The sequence below is a fragment of the Manis javanica genome, chromosome 13 (assembly GCF_040802235.1).
Source record: "Manis javanica isolate MJ-LG chromosome 13, MJ_LKY, whole genome shotgun sequence".
NCBI lineage: Eukaryota > Metazoa > Chordata > Mammalia > Pholidota > Manidae > Manis > Manis javanica.
In genome coordinates, this window is record NC_133168.1 from 72,836,718 (window position 1) to 72,850,776 (window position 14,059).

The 14,059-nt window shown below is 47.6% G+C and overlaps 1 protein-coding gene across 4 annotated transcripts in view; it reads left to right on the plus strand.

The window, feature by feature from the left end:
• The window catches only part of TULP4 (TUB like protein 4), a 230,710-nt gene that overhangs the window by 202,005 nt on the left and 14,646 nt on the right, over window positions 1–14,059 (plus strand). For all 4 annotated transcript variants that reach the window (XM_037023564.2, XM_037023567.2, XM_073219820.1 and 1 more), the window contains 5 exons: window positions 1,743–1,967; window positions 2,956–3,190; window positions 9,981–10,125; window positions 12,651–12,795; window positions 13,962–14,055. In XM_037023564.2, coding sequence (XP_036879459.2) covers window positions 1,743–1,967; window positions 2,956–3,190; window positions 9,981–10,125; window positions 12,651–12,795; window positions 13,962–14,055 — 844 coding nt within the window. The remainder of the gene's footprint in view (window positions 1–1,742; window positions 1,968–2,955; window positions 3,191–9,980; window positions 10,126–12,650; window positions 12,796–13,961; window positions 14,056–14,059) is intronic.

Below are 14,059 nucleotides of genomic sequence, written 5' to 3' on the forward strand. Positions count from 1 at the left end.
AATGATAATTGTATATGAGACCCTCCCAAACTATGTAATCAACTGTTACACAGAGATGGTTACTGTGAAAAGCAGAACTAGGAGAGGGGACAGCCGGTACATCTTGCCCTGTAACTGGCGGGCCAGACAGGTTGGCTCAAAAGCAGGGACATTGGACAAAATAAGTCTGGTATTTCTGCACCGAGTTCAAACCAGTCAGATTGTGCTGATGAAAAACTGTTATGTGAGCTCTAGGTTGCAGGTGTTATCCTACGAGGCTCAGGGTTGGTGGGTAGGCCATATATTTTAAGATTAAGCATGATTTTGGTACTGACCGAATTTCGTTCTTAACCTGCACTTAGGGGGGTTGGTGATAACCAAAATTTTGTTGTCGAGTTTTTATTTGTTGCCTGTCCCGTCTTCATCAGCAACAGTGCCTTGCTCTAAATTAACAGGCCTGCTATGGGGTCTGCTGTGTGCGTGGGATCCACTTATAAGGAGGCCCATTATGGAAGCTCTCAGGATGCCTCAAGCTTGAGTCCCAGGCTCCATGGTCTTCCTCCAGGGGGCAGAGGCTGTGAGCCCACCCAGCCTCACTGTGATGGAAATTAAAGATGAGTTGTCTTCAGCCTTAGCATTTTGTTTTGAAGTTAAAACCAGGATTAACTGACCCTGGAGACTATTTTAAGCAAGTGTCTTCATGTGTTCCTTTTATCTTGATGCTTTTCATGAAAGTGTTGGGAAAATTCTGTTCCTGTCTGCCATTCATATAAAAGATGTAGTGTCTCCACTTCTGATCTTTGAAACCCCTCAAAACCTCATTAAATTAGAATTCCGTCTGTTTGCATTGGAAGGAGCAAATTCTCCCGCTGCATCCGCATCAAAACCTCCACCTCTTGCTTTTTCTTCGGCTGATCTTACGTAAATGGCACCCCTGGGCTTTGGATTTTTTTCAGGACAGCTAGTTCCTAACTTGCCTATTTGGATTCCAGCCTACCTTTTCAAAGCACATGGTGGTCACAGACCCCTAGAGTGGCCCCCCAGGAACTGTGTCCCCTCCTCTCTCCCTTTCCAGACAGCTTTCTGCTTTCTTTCTATGCTCCATCAGCTCAAGGATGGATGAAAATACTAGTGACTTAGTATCTACAAGTTACAACCCGTGATAGGTCCCAGAGCACTTAGGCATTTTTCATCTCCTTTAATCATCACAGCTCCCATTTTACTCATGAGAAAGTAGGAGATGTCCAGGGGTTAGATAATAGTCCTCAGGTCACATAACTGGTGACCCCAAATCTAGTGTGGATTTGACTCTAAAATGCTCCTTGGAAAGAGTGGAGGGAAGGGCCATCTGGTCTCCCCCCCTCACTGCCTCCCCAAGCCAAGAAACTACCCAGTTCCTAGGGGATCCAGGTAGACTGCAGCTTCAGTACTGAATACCGGTTACTATACCCCAAGCTGATTGCATCTCCTGGTAGAAATATCATTGTTCCAAGCTAAGTTAGGCTTTATGGCCCCAAATAAAATGAGGTAATACATGTAAGGAACTTTGTGAAACTGTTCTGGTGGTGTGTTCCGGCCTGGGGCTCTCTTAACTACTTTTCAGTGAAAATACAGAATTTCTATATGCAGTATTTGACATCCTCTTTTGTGCTTTTTAAAACCATATTCTCAGAAACTGTAGGTCAGTTAATTTACATGGTGCACGCGCACTTGGTCTTCCCTTGCTTAGCTCAAAAGCAAAGTCTCGTTTCACTTCCTGGCAGCGCCCTATCATCTCCATCTGCTGGGGACACCGGGACTCGCGGCTGCTGATGGCCTCAGGACCTGCCCTGTACGTGGTCCGCGTGGAGCACCGGGTGTCCAACCTGCAGCTGCTCTGCCAGCAGGCCATTGCCAGCGCCCTGCGAGAAGACAAGGACGTCAGCAAGCTGACGCTGCCCCCCCGCCTTTGCTCCTACCTCTCCACTGCCTTCATCCCCACCATCAAGGTAAAGCCTTTCCGCCCTTCCCTCTCCTCCTGCCTCACCCATGCAGGCTGCCTGCTCCCGAATGGCTCACTGTGGGGAGGGCAGAGACAGGGAATACAGACGGGACCCCCAGAGCAGAAGCCCAGAAGGTAGCACGAGTGTCTGGATGCTAGAGGTTCCAGCGCGGCCTCCCACATGGTCATCTGCTCCGGCAGCGTTTGTGTCCACGAGGGATGCACCTTGTGCTGTGGGCATTAGCTTTCTCGTGGCAGAGGCAGTATTCCAGGCTCGCTGCTGTGTCATCCTCATGATCAGTCTGTCTTGTTAAATCCTGACTTCCTGGCAGATTCTGCCATTATTCGTACTTAAGGAAAGCAGGAAACCTGTTATTAGGCGTTGAGTAACTTGCTCTAAAGCTAGTTACAGGAGGGGTCAAGGTTGAACCCTGTCCAACCCTAGGGCCTGCTTTCCTTACCCCTGCCCTTCACTCACTGTCAGCTGTCCTTTATTCTAATTGCAACTCGAAAACTAGTGTTTTCATTGGTAGTGTGGTGTGGGATACGCTCAAGCGTGGGCTCCTTTGTGCCCTCCAGCCCTCCGCATCTGAGGCTCTTCTGTGTTCTGTCTCTGCTTCTAAGTATCAGTTGACTTGCTCAAGGTTACTTTTCCTTAAAACATCAGAGTTTTAGAATCTGTTGTGATTTTCGTTAAGTTGCTTTATAATCTTGGTTCTGCACCAGTGATTTTCAACCCTGGCTGCACAGTAAAATCACCTGGAGAATCTTTAGAAACTATACCTGCCCTGGCTTACCCGCTGCCCCAGAGATTCCAGTTTCATGGTCTGAGGTGAGATCATACTTAGGTATCTTTTAAAAGCTCCCAGGAGATTGTGACTGCACCGAGAGTTGTGAATCACTGTGCTACACCATGCAGGTAACCCTACCAGCCGGTGCTCTTTCAGAGTGATCCGTGACATCCACACTCATTTCTCCCTGTGTCCTGCCTCTAGCCCCCAATTCCAGACCCCAACAACATGCGGGATTTTGTCAGCTATCCGTCAGCAGGCAACGAGCGTCTGCACTGCACCATGAAGCGCACGGAGGATGACCCGGAGGTGGGCGGCCCATGCTACACGCTCTACCTGGAGTACCTGGGCGGGCTCGTGCCCATCCTCAAGGGGCGGCGCATCAGCAAGCTGCGGCCCGAGTTTGTCATCATGGACCCCCGGACAGATAGCAAATCAGGTGGGCCCCCTCCCCAGAGGGATGGGAGACCTTGTTCGCAGGTGTGGCTGCCGAGTGGCATTCCTGACAACGCGTGCCAAGATAATGCCTGTCTGTGAAATGTGAGCCGCCTGGGTTCTGGCTGGCATGGGACATCCATGGAGCTACTCTGTTTCCCAAATTCCTATCAAAATTAGCGATTCTCTAAATGAACTTTCTGATGGGTTTTTAACAGCGTTCCATAAGGCTTCCTGTGGTTGGGGTTGGGGACAGGGAGAAGAACGTTGGCTCCCAGTTGAGGGGGGGCTGGCTCCGGTTCCCGGAGTGACAGATTCCACTCTGTTGTCTGTCAGGTGCTCACTGGGGGCCCTCACGCACTACTGAGACAGCCTGACGATAGTAGTGAGGGGCTCTTTCCCCCAACCCCAGAGTGAATGATAGAATTAAACATCTTTAGCCTCCTCCTTAGCCTCCTGTGGAATCTTGCTCCTGTTCCTCACTAGCCCACCAGCAACTGCTTTTTAGCTGATTACCAAGGGAAATTCCTTCTCATCCAGAAAGACTTGGGCTTCTAAAAACTCTCTCCTTTACTGATCTTCATGACTCCGTTGCCCCGTTGGGGCACTCCCTGTATGCCTCTCTCTGCTGTGATCCTGGACCATGAGCCTCCAGCAGGAAGGGACTTAGTCTTTGTTTGTACCGCATGGCCTGCCCCGTGTCCTTGGTGAGTGACTTGAGGCCTGCCCGCCCATCCGCAGCCCTGCAGCTCACAGGTGTTACCACCCCCATCACCACAGCGCAGTGAGAGGCACAGCCCTGTGCCCGTCGCCTGTCAGGCTGCTCGGATCTCATGGAGCACACAGTAGTTGAGGTGCTGGGGCTCTGTCTGCCCCCCGAATCCTGGCAAGCACCTGACTTTGAAACAGTAGGAGTTGAGCTAGCTTTGTTTTCATTCCTACTTGTTCTGTCCACTTCCCACATCCCATTCACTCTCCTGCCTGTCAGACTGGCCCCTGCCCCTCACGTTCCCTGAAGCTGCGGTAAAGTGTGGCATGACTAGTGTCACCGTGCAGTAGTCTTTCCCACGTGGCCTGCTTGCCTGCTCCAGTGTTTCACCCGGGTCTGCCTGCCTTTGTTTGCTTGGCATCTGTGGCAGCGTTTTGCTGTCAGTGTTACTGTGTATAATTGAAAGCAGTAAAACTGTACTTTAAACAGTTGGATATTAGTCAGTTTCTTTGTCTTTTGAGTCATGTGATGAACTAGTACCAAAAGCAGGAGGAGTGAGTGGAAGAATTGGAGAGGGGAGGTGCAGGAGGGATGAGGCAAAGCGGAGAGCATGGGAGGGCCGTGGACGTCAGCATGGAGGAAAACACAGGTTCGGGGGAAGGAAGATGAGCCTCTGATGATCGGAGATGACTGAAGTGGGGAAGTATGAGAGGTCCTGACCCAGAGCACACTATGTCTTCTCACTGATATCACTGTCCCCGAGGCCCACCATGCGCACAGTGTTATTATGTTTACACTCGGTGAAACGCTGAAGGGAACTTATGTGACAAGCTTGCTTGTGTCACCACAGGTGCATGAATTTACGTCTGTAGAGGACACGGGAGCAGCGGGCAGGTGGGGGCATGCCACAGGGCACACGGCTGCAGCCTCCTGCAGATCGCACTTGCCCAGACCCTGACCTGTCTTCCCAGTGCCCGCCCCTCCTTCAGGTTCAAGTGTATCAGACCAGCTCAACCACTAATAGTACTGTGGAGAATGAGGTGCTTGATTTTCGTAACTGAAGAATTAAGTCGGGAAACAAAGCAAATCGACAGGATGTATTCAGTGCCCCCTTTGTCCTCAGTCCCTGAGGCCCCTGTGGTGCGAAGCATGCCAGGAGTCTCTGCTTTCCAGGAGTGTAAAATCCCTTTTGGGTGATAAGAAAATTTAACACTTGAAAAAGTCAAGATTTAAATACATCAAGACAAAAATAGGAGATGTGTCACAAGGCAGAATATGACTAATTGCCAAGTGAAGAGCATGTGTGAACTGGTTCAGAGGAGGAAAGATTCCTGACTTTGAGAAGCCAAGAATTTCTCATCGTGAGAAGCTGCTGATGATCATTCAGGCCTTCACATCCTTGTTTCTCAAAATGTGGTCCATGGGCCACCTTCCTGCAAATCCCCAGGGATGTTTATGTAAATTCAGGTTCCTAAGTCTGCCTGTTAGACTGACTCAGCAGGTTTGGGGTGAGGCCCAGAAATCAGCAACATAACGGGTGCCCCAGGTGGTGGCTGCACTCTGCATTTAGTTTGTGATACCCTATTGCAGTGTACTCCACACAGCTTAACAAATATGTTCTTCAGAATTATCAGTATGTGTTTTTATAATAGAGAGCAAGAGTCCCAGTAATTTTTTTTAAGCAGAGCTCTTACCAGTTTTCAGAAGGAATGTGGTCAGAGCTTGCTGTAGACTGAATCGTGTCCCTGCCTGAATTCACACGTGTGAAGGCCCTTACCCCCCAGTGTGACTGTATTTGGAGGTAGGACTTTTAGCAGGTAGTTGAGGTTAAATGAGGTCATAAGGTGGGCTCCTAATCCAATAGAATTGATGGCCTTATAAGAAGAGGAAAAAGAAGATCTCTCTCTCAACCGCCACCCCTCCACCCCCCACCACATGCATACACCAAGGAAAGGGTGTGAGCACATAGCGGAGACGTGTGCATTTGAGAGCCAGGAACCCAGCAGAGAGTGAGAGAGAGAGAGTGTGTGTCTGTCTCCTCATGGTCGTTTCTCTGGAGAACTCTGACTGACACAGATTTCAATACTGAGAGGTGAGGTGATGTAACAAATATCTAACTGTGTGGAAGCAGCTTTGGAGTGGGGTCCTGGGTAGAGGCTGGGAGAGTGTTAAAGTATGTTAGAAATAGGGGTGGCAGGGCAGTTTCTGGTGAGGACTCTGTTAGAAATGGGGAGCGTTCATTGGAAACTGGAGGGAAGTGATCTGCTATAAAGTGACAAAGAACTTGGCTGAGCTGCGCCCGAGTGTTCTGTGGAAGATAAAGCCGGCAGGCCGGTGAGATCAGATGTGTAACTGAGGAGATACGTGCAGGAGGGGCTGCCTTCTACCTGACTGCCTGTAGTAAAGTGAGGAAGGAGGGAGACTAATTGGAGGAGCAATTGCTAAGCCAAAAGGAACCAGAACTTGAAGATTTGGAAAAATCTCAGCCTGTCTGCACAAGACGAGATGGAAGAAGGTTGTGGAACTTCTTGGACTTGATAGGGTGGGATTTGACCAGCTAGGAACATGCACTATTCTTCAAGAGTAAAAACAACCCAAAGCTGAGAGCTCCTCAGGGCCATTGCCCAGTTTCAACAGGACAGACAGACAGGACAAGACCCCAGCCCAGCAGATCCCTGGGGACCCCTGCCTCAAGCTGTGGGGCTGACATCTGCAGCCCCAGAGGGCCTGAAAGGCAGAGTATTAGACCGAAGAGGATTATTCTCGAGCCTTGAGATCCAGTGGAATTTACCTTTTAGGTTTGGGACTTTTTTCTTCTTTTCTGTTTTTCCCTTTTGAAATAGGATGTCTGTCTGTCTTATACCTGCCCCACTGCTGTATTGTGGAAGCACGTAACTTAGTTTGATTTCACAAGTTCATAGCTGGAAAGGAATTTTTGCCTCTGTGTGAATTGTACCTTGAGTCTTGTCCATCTCTGAGTTAGGTGAGAATTTGGGACTTGAGGTGCTAGTGTTGATGCTGGAATGATGAGCTAAGACTTTTGAGGCTGCTGGGATGAGTGTATTTTGCATGGAAGGACATGATTTGAGGGGGAGCCAGGGTGGAATCTCATGGACTGGGTTGTATCCCCCCAAATCCAGATGTTGAAGCTATAACCCTCAGTAAGACTATATTTGGAGATGGGGCTTTTAGGGAGTGTGGCTTTCAGGGCCATGACCGGGAAGGTCAAATGAAGCTATAATGGCAGGGTCCTAATCCAGTAGGGTTGGTGGCCTTGTAAGAAATGCAGAGATCTCTCTCTCCACATGTGCACTGAGGAAAGGCCGTGTGAGGACAGTGAGAGGGCGGCCATCTGCCAACCAGGAAGAGAGCCCTCCCTAGGGTCCGACCGTGCTTACTCCCTGACCTCGGACTGCCAGCCCCCTGAACATGGGAAAATTCATTTCTGCTGTGTAAGCCACCCAGTCCATTGTATTTTGTTATGACAGCCTGAGCAGACTAAGATAGAACTTACATTTAAAAGCTATTTAAACTGCACTTAAAGAAGATTTTTTTTTTAATTCCAAAAAGATACCTGATTCAGACTGCATATTTTGAAGAGCCTTCAACACAGATGAGATAAGCATATCTTGAAAACAGACAGACTTAGGATGTGAAACCCCAGACATTATAGTTAAGCCTTTGGTTCTCAAAGAGCAATCCCATTTATACAACTTTCTACAACTTGAATGTTTGTTCCAGAATTTCGATGATAAATTGATGACAGAATCTCTAGCACCCCAAGTGTTGGTCTGATATGATCAGTACACTGAATCTCTAGTTGTGCTGAAGACAGGGGGACGATTGGCAGAGCTTACACACTTGTAATCATAACACTGAACAAGCAGGAGTCGAGGTGTGTACTCAGAAAGCAACTTTTTTTTTGTCACCCCAACCCCACCCTTTTTAGATCCAGTCTGTGGGGAGGTCCTCCTTCTTCTCCTAGGTGAGTGGTTCTCAGCCCTGGCTTCATCAGGGGGATCACCCGGGGGCTTTAAGAATCATCAGTGCCTCTGCCCCATTTCCCAGGTTTCTATTGCAGTTGGCCTGGCATGTAGCCAGGTTTCAGGAAAAGACCTCATTTTTTGTTCAGGAAGTATTTATCAAGTTCCAGATTGTGCTGGGCTCTAGGTTTACAGCAGAAGGTGAGACTGGTGACTCTCCTTCCCTCCTGGAGTTAACATACTAGTTAATAAAATTTAATTTTATTAATTTAATTAATTAAAAAATGGTTACAAATGTTTATGCGCCCCCACTCACATGTTGAAATCCTAATACCCAATAGGATGTAATTAGAAGGTGGGGCCTTTATAATCGTGGATGAGTGCCACATGAAAGAGGCTCCCCAGTATCACTGCCCCCTTCTGCCATTTGAGGACCCAGCAGCCAGAAGTGAGCAGTCTGCAGCCATAAAGAGGGCCACGACTGGGAAGGCGCCCTGGGTTGGCTTCCAGCCTCCAGAACTGCCACACGTGAATCCCTGATGTTATAAGCCACCCAGGCCATGGTATTTTGTTACGCAGCCTGAACGGACTAAGACATGGCTAAAGGAAAAAAGCAAATGGCATGACATGCAGCAACTGGGAAATCCTGGTACTGACAAGTGGGTCAGGAGTCAAGTGGACATGCATTACTGAATTTCCTCACAAGCACATGGAAGCATTCTGTGTGTTTACATGTGTGTTTGAATCATGGCCAAACTTCTTTTGATCCAGGGACTCCTAAATTAAATAAGGGCATGTGAAGTAAGCCTTTTTATTTGAGCAGACTTGGTACACCACAGTCCAGTTGCTGGATCCACGAGTCAAGCCTTCTGATTCTGGGAGTAGTTTAAGAAGGGGGTGACATAGTGACACAGACTGGGCTTCAGCCAGCCTCCTTCGGAGTAGGCCCAGAGAGGACCCTGTTCTCAGATGTCTACTCCATCTGTTCAGAAACTTAGAGATTAGTTCGCATTAACAAATCAATCCTTTCAAATGTGAACAGCTCTTTTGAATGATAAAGTCACTCATATGCTATATTAGGAATTTAAATTCCATATGATTGAATGATTCAGCTTTCCTATTACCTGGAGAGGCTCTTGGAGCCTTGAGAGAGTGGGCCTTTAGTCAGCCAGCCAAAGTGAATCGGAAGAATGTGGTACTCCCAGGGCAGGCCGACCAGGCTGCAGAGCAGGGCTGCGGGTAGTAAAGGGGTGTGAGGGGCATGAGGAAGGGCCCAAGGAGAAGGGGATTCGAGGAGGATGTCAGACATGAACTTAAACTGCTCTGCAGTTTTGTGATGGCTCTGCTGCTGTGCACATTGTCCTCGGACTCCTGCCTTCTACCTAGTGGCCAGTTGGCAAAGTTATCAGAGTGGCTTGCATATAGACGCTTCCAGCAGAACCTGAAGCTACCACCAGAAGACGTACTGCGCTGGCCATCCCCCCAGCTGGGGCTCGAAGCAGGCAAGGCTCCAGGGGTGGGGAGTCGGGGAATAGCCCAGCCTCCACAGGCATCCTGTGGCTGGGCCGGGAGGCTGTTTGGGCAGGCCTGTCACAGACTTCTGGGGGCGCCTGAAATGACCCAACTGTCAGGCCTCTGGTCCAGAGCAGGCCTGAAACTGACAAGGGCCTTCGCAGGTTCTGAGTCTGAGCAGGTTCTTTCAGGAGTCGGGGAGTTAACGGGCGCCTTGCTCAGGGTTCCCAGGGTGCCCGCAAGCATGTGTGAACCCAGGGACCTGTGTCGTGAGGCACAAGAGTGCAGCCGTTTTGTTTTGGTTCCAGCTTTGGACACAGGAAGCAGTACCAGACTGTTTTGTTCATTCCAGACGCATTAAGATTCCATGCCCACTTTGGTTACAGTAGAAGTGATTGCCTCCTTTTGCTTAGAACATGTAATAGCATAAAAATGTAAAAGGAAAACTATGCTCTGCTCCTTTCTGTTTCAACCTCTAGACTTAGAACAATGGCCTATAGCATCAGTCTGTCCTGTAGTTTCTAAAATGATTGTTGTTAGGGTCTGATTGATGTCACTTCCCTAAAATTTGCTGGTTGGTGTCTTACCAGATGAAATCTATGGAAACAGCTTGATTTCTACCATGATTGACAGCTGCAACTGCTCAGATTCCAGTGACATCGAACTGAGTGACGACTGGGCTGCCAAGAAATCTCCCAAAATCTCCCGAGCTAGCAAATCACCCAAACTCCCAAGGTAATCTCAGTCTTTAGAGGTATTTCCTTCTCGGTGCCTCTGGAGGTGTGTTGGTTCTCTGCCCACAGCAGCACCCCACTGAAACCAACGCCAGGAGAGCACAGCAGGGGACATCCCCGCCTTTCATCTGGAAGATCTGCTGGCAGTAATTACAGCTTTCCTTCATTCCTGCCTTCGGGATAGAAAAGGATACCCAGTAGGAAGCTGGCTAACCCCTCAGAAATTCTAGGGGTCAGCACTGATAGTGGGTGGCATTGGGCAGCCATAGCTTCCTGGCTGAGTTATTTTTCCTTCCAGGTTGAGAAAAGTAAGAAAAATGTTTTACAGTATCTGCAATATGTTGAAGAGAATGTCAAATTAAATGCCTAAAATACTGCAACTGGGAAAACATAGTAAACCAAGAAAAAAAAAGTAGATCCTAAAGGTTTTTCCTAAAGAGCCTCCTTATCTGTGGAAGTTAAAGGGTAGGTTAAGACCCTGCTAGCCCTAACATTCTGTGGTGCTGTGCCAAACCAAGGTGTAATTTGTGTACAGATGCTCCCTGCCTATCCTCAACATGTAATTCATTGTGCAGCTGATGAACCAGTGTCTTCACCGCCCAGTTGAAGATACAGAACATTTCCATCACCCAGAAGGTTCCCTCAAGCCCTTTGCATCCGACCCCCGACTCCCTAGAGTGATCACTCAGCTAGCTGCTGTCCCTAGGACGTCGTTTTGCTCATTCATTGTGTCAGACAACATGTCCTCCTATTTTATTTGGCTGTTTTGCTCAACATAATGAGTTTGATATTCATTCATGTTGTTGCATGTATCAGTAGTTTGTTTTTCTTTTTAACTCTATGGAATTCCACTGTAATGCATGTACTACAATTTGTTCACCCCATTTACTAATTAATTTATATTTGAAAGCTTCCAGTGTGAATGTATGAATAAAAACCATTGTAGACATTCTGTACAAGACTTTTTTTTTGGGCATACACACTCGTTTATCTCAGGTACGTACGTAGGAGACAGGAGTGGAAGGGCCTCCATGTACACATCTGTTTAATTTTATTGGCAGGGCCCTGGGTACACATAAATGTTTGATGTTATTGGAAAGTGCCACACAGTCGTCCAAGGTGCCTGTACTATGTGAATTCCTACCAACAGTGCATGAAAGTTCTAGTTGTTTACATTCTCACCTGCTGTTGTAACTTTTTAAAAATAATTTTATCCATTCTGGTGAGTGTGTAGTGGTATCTCAGTGTTTTTAATCCTAATGTTTCAAATGATTCATGAAGCTAAGTAGTTTTTTATATGTTTATTGGCCCTTTGGATATCTTCCTTTGTGATGTGTCTGTTCAGGTCTTTTGCCCATTTTTTACTGACTTGTTCTTGTCTTACTGAGTTATAAGTTTCTTTATGTATTCTAGCTATGAGTTCATTGGCAGATACATGAATTGCCATATATGTCTAATACTTATGAATTTCTTCTTTTGTGGTTAGTGCTTTTATTATCCTGTTTAGGAAATCTTTGTCTCCATTAAGGTCAAAAAGACAGTCTTCTGTTCTCTTCCAGAAGCTTTATAGTTTCAGCTTTCACGCTTAGATCTCAGATTTTTACACCTCAGATTAACTTTTGTGTATAGTATAAGTTAGGGATAAACATTAATTGTCTCATAGATATCCAGTTGTTCTAGCCATCTGATTTATTTCATTTATTTTCTAAGCTTATTAAAATTACGCATGGAATTATGAGTTTTCCTACACTTCTGCAGTATTTCAGCTTTTCCCATTACTTAAGCAGAGAGGTTATTCAACACATAACATCCAATCCTTCACCATGAAATCCTCTTGAACTTCCTGGACCTCGCGGTCTCCGGAGCTGATCCTCCTTCCTTCCGCCCTGCCCTGCATTGAATCCCCTTTCACTCAGCAGCCAAGTAACTGTCCTCGTGCAGAGCTTTAGCCAGCTGAGTCCCCTGTCCTCCCAGACTTTGGGAGCCCTACATATCTCATCAAGCTCTCAAACAGTGCATGTGAGGTTTAATGCTTTTCTTTCTTAGAATACCATTGACCTTGCCATGTTTATTTTTATGATGAATATTGGGTACAGTTTGGGGTGGACTGGCACGAAACATGTATGTCCCCTTGTACCAAAGAACTGACTCTTCCCACCTGCCATTTTCCCCAGGACTAATTTTGCCAGCCCTTGGCAGAAAGCATGTGCACATTTCTAAACTTACTGTTAGTCAGTGGAAAGTGGAAAAGTAAAGTCTCTAAGTTCCTTACAAATAGTCTTTTGATCTAATCTCACTATATTTTTTAATATATGTTATTCAGTAAACAATTCTGTCCTTCTTTCCTCATGTTCATAAGGCAAAATTAGGCAGGAAGGACTTGGGTAAATTAAGGGGCCTGGCCCCGGAGAATTTGGCATCTGCAGACCACCAGAAAGTGCGGGGTACCAGGCTGTGGGCACCCTGGGACTGGGGCAGCTTGGGCCTCCCCGCAGGCATCTGACCCTCTTGGCCATGTCTCCACAGAATCAACATTGAGGCTCGGAAGTCTCCCAAGCTGTCCCGGGCCGCACAGGAGATATCCAGGTCTCCTCGGTTGCCAATGCGCAAGCCCTCCATTGGCTCGCCCAGCCTGACGCGAAGAGAGTTTCCCTTTGAAGACATCACTCAGGTAAGACCGGGCCTGCCACCCAGGAGGGCTCCACTGCACTTCTCTCCCCTCCTCGGTGTGTGCTTGATGCCGGCTGAACCCCCAGTGTGCCAGACGCAGAGTTCCTAGCCAGAGCCCTGTTCGCCTCCTCCCTGCCCCTCTGCAGGTGTCCCCCATTGCCAGGTGAACCTGCGCATTGGTACCTCTACTTGAGACTATCCACACTCCCCACGTCCACCGCCCTCCAGCCACCCTGATCCTTTGGTGACTCTAGTATCCACGGGAGCCCATCTCTGGTTGAAGCCCCACAGTCTGACCCTGCCTGTCTTCCCTCCTGGTGCCCGTGATGCTCCCACCACCCCCAGAGGCCACAGCCTCCCTGCTGACCAGCCTCTCCCCGCCTTTGTGCCTTTGCTCTGCCTGGGTCACTGAGGGCAGTGGGCTCACCTGCTCCATGTCCTCTCCCTTGTTTCTGCCTTCATGCTTCCAGACACAGCTTTACCTGTACTGGGAAGGCTTCCTTCTCTGGCTCAGCCACAGTAATCCCAAAGCGTCTTACTGATAATGCCCTAGACATTTCTCAGTGACTCTTTGTATGCAAATCTACAAGCTTTGTCTCCTCCGTTAGGTTATAAGCTCTTTGAGGAGCTGTATTTTATTCATCTTTATTTTTGTCCTTGCATGTGCACATGCACACGCGCACACACACACAGTGATAACTAAGGTTTTTTAAAAATTTAATTGAATAAGAAAATAGATAACTGGGTAGTTTCAGGACATACAGGTATCAATGGAGCTCATGTTTCCAGGAGAAATATCAAAGATAAAAATGACATCCAGGCGCCTACTTTTAGTTCAGTGACTGGAGGAAAGGAGAGGTAAAAAAAATGTACCCGAATCACTTTTGTGGCCTTTTTAACATACACACGTGTGGACAAACTGGGACACATCTGCCACTCACTCTCACCCCGAGACTCACAGCTCTGTGAGCCGCTGCTGAAATCAGGTGCCTGACAATGCTCTTATTAGCTTCTGGTCTTAACAGTGGTATAATCATATTCAGAATGAATATTTCTGGCAGTACCCATTTATGGCTTTTTAAGGACAGTGTTAATGTACTTGCTTCTTAAGTGATCAGTAGAAAATATGGAAATAGATTGTGATTTTTCTTCTTTTTTTTTCCACAGCACAACTATCTTGCTCAGGTCACGTCTAATATCTGGGGAACCAAATTTAAGATTGTGGGCTTGGCTGCTTTCCTGCCAACCAACCTTGGTGCAGGTAA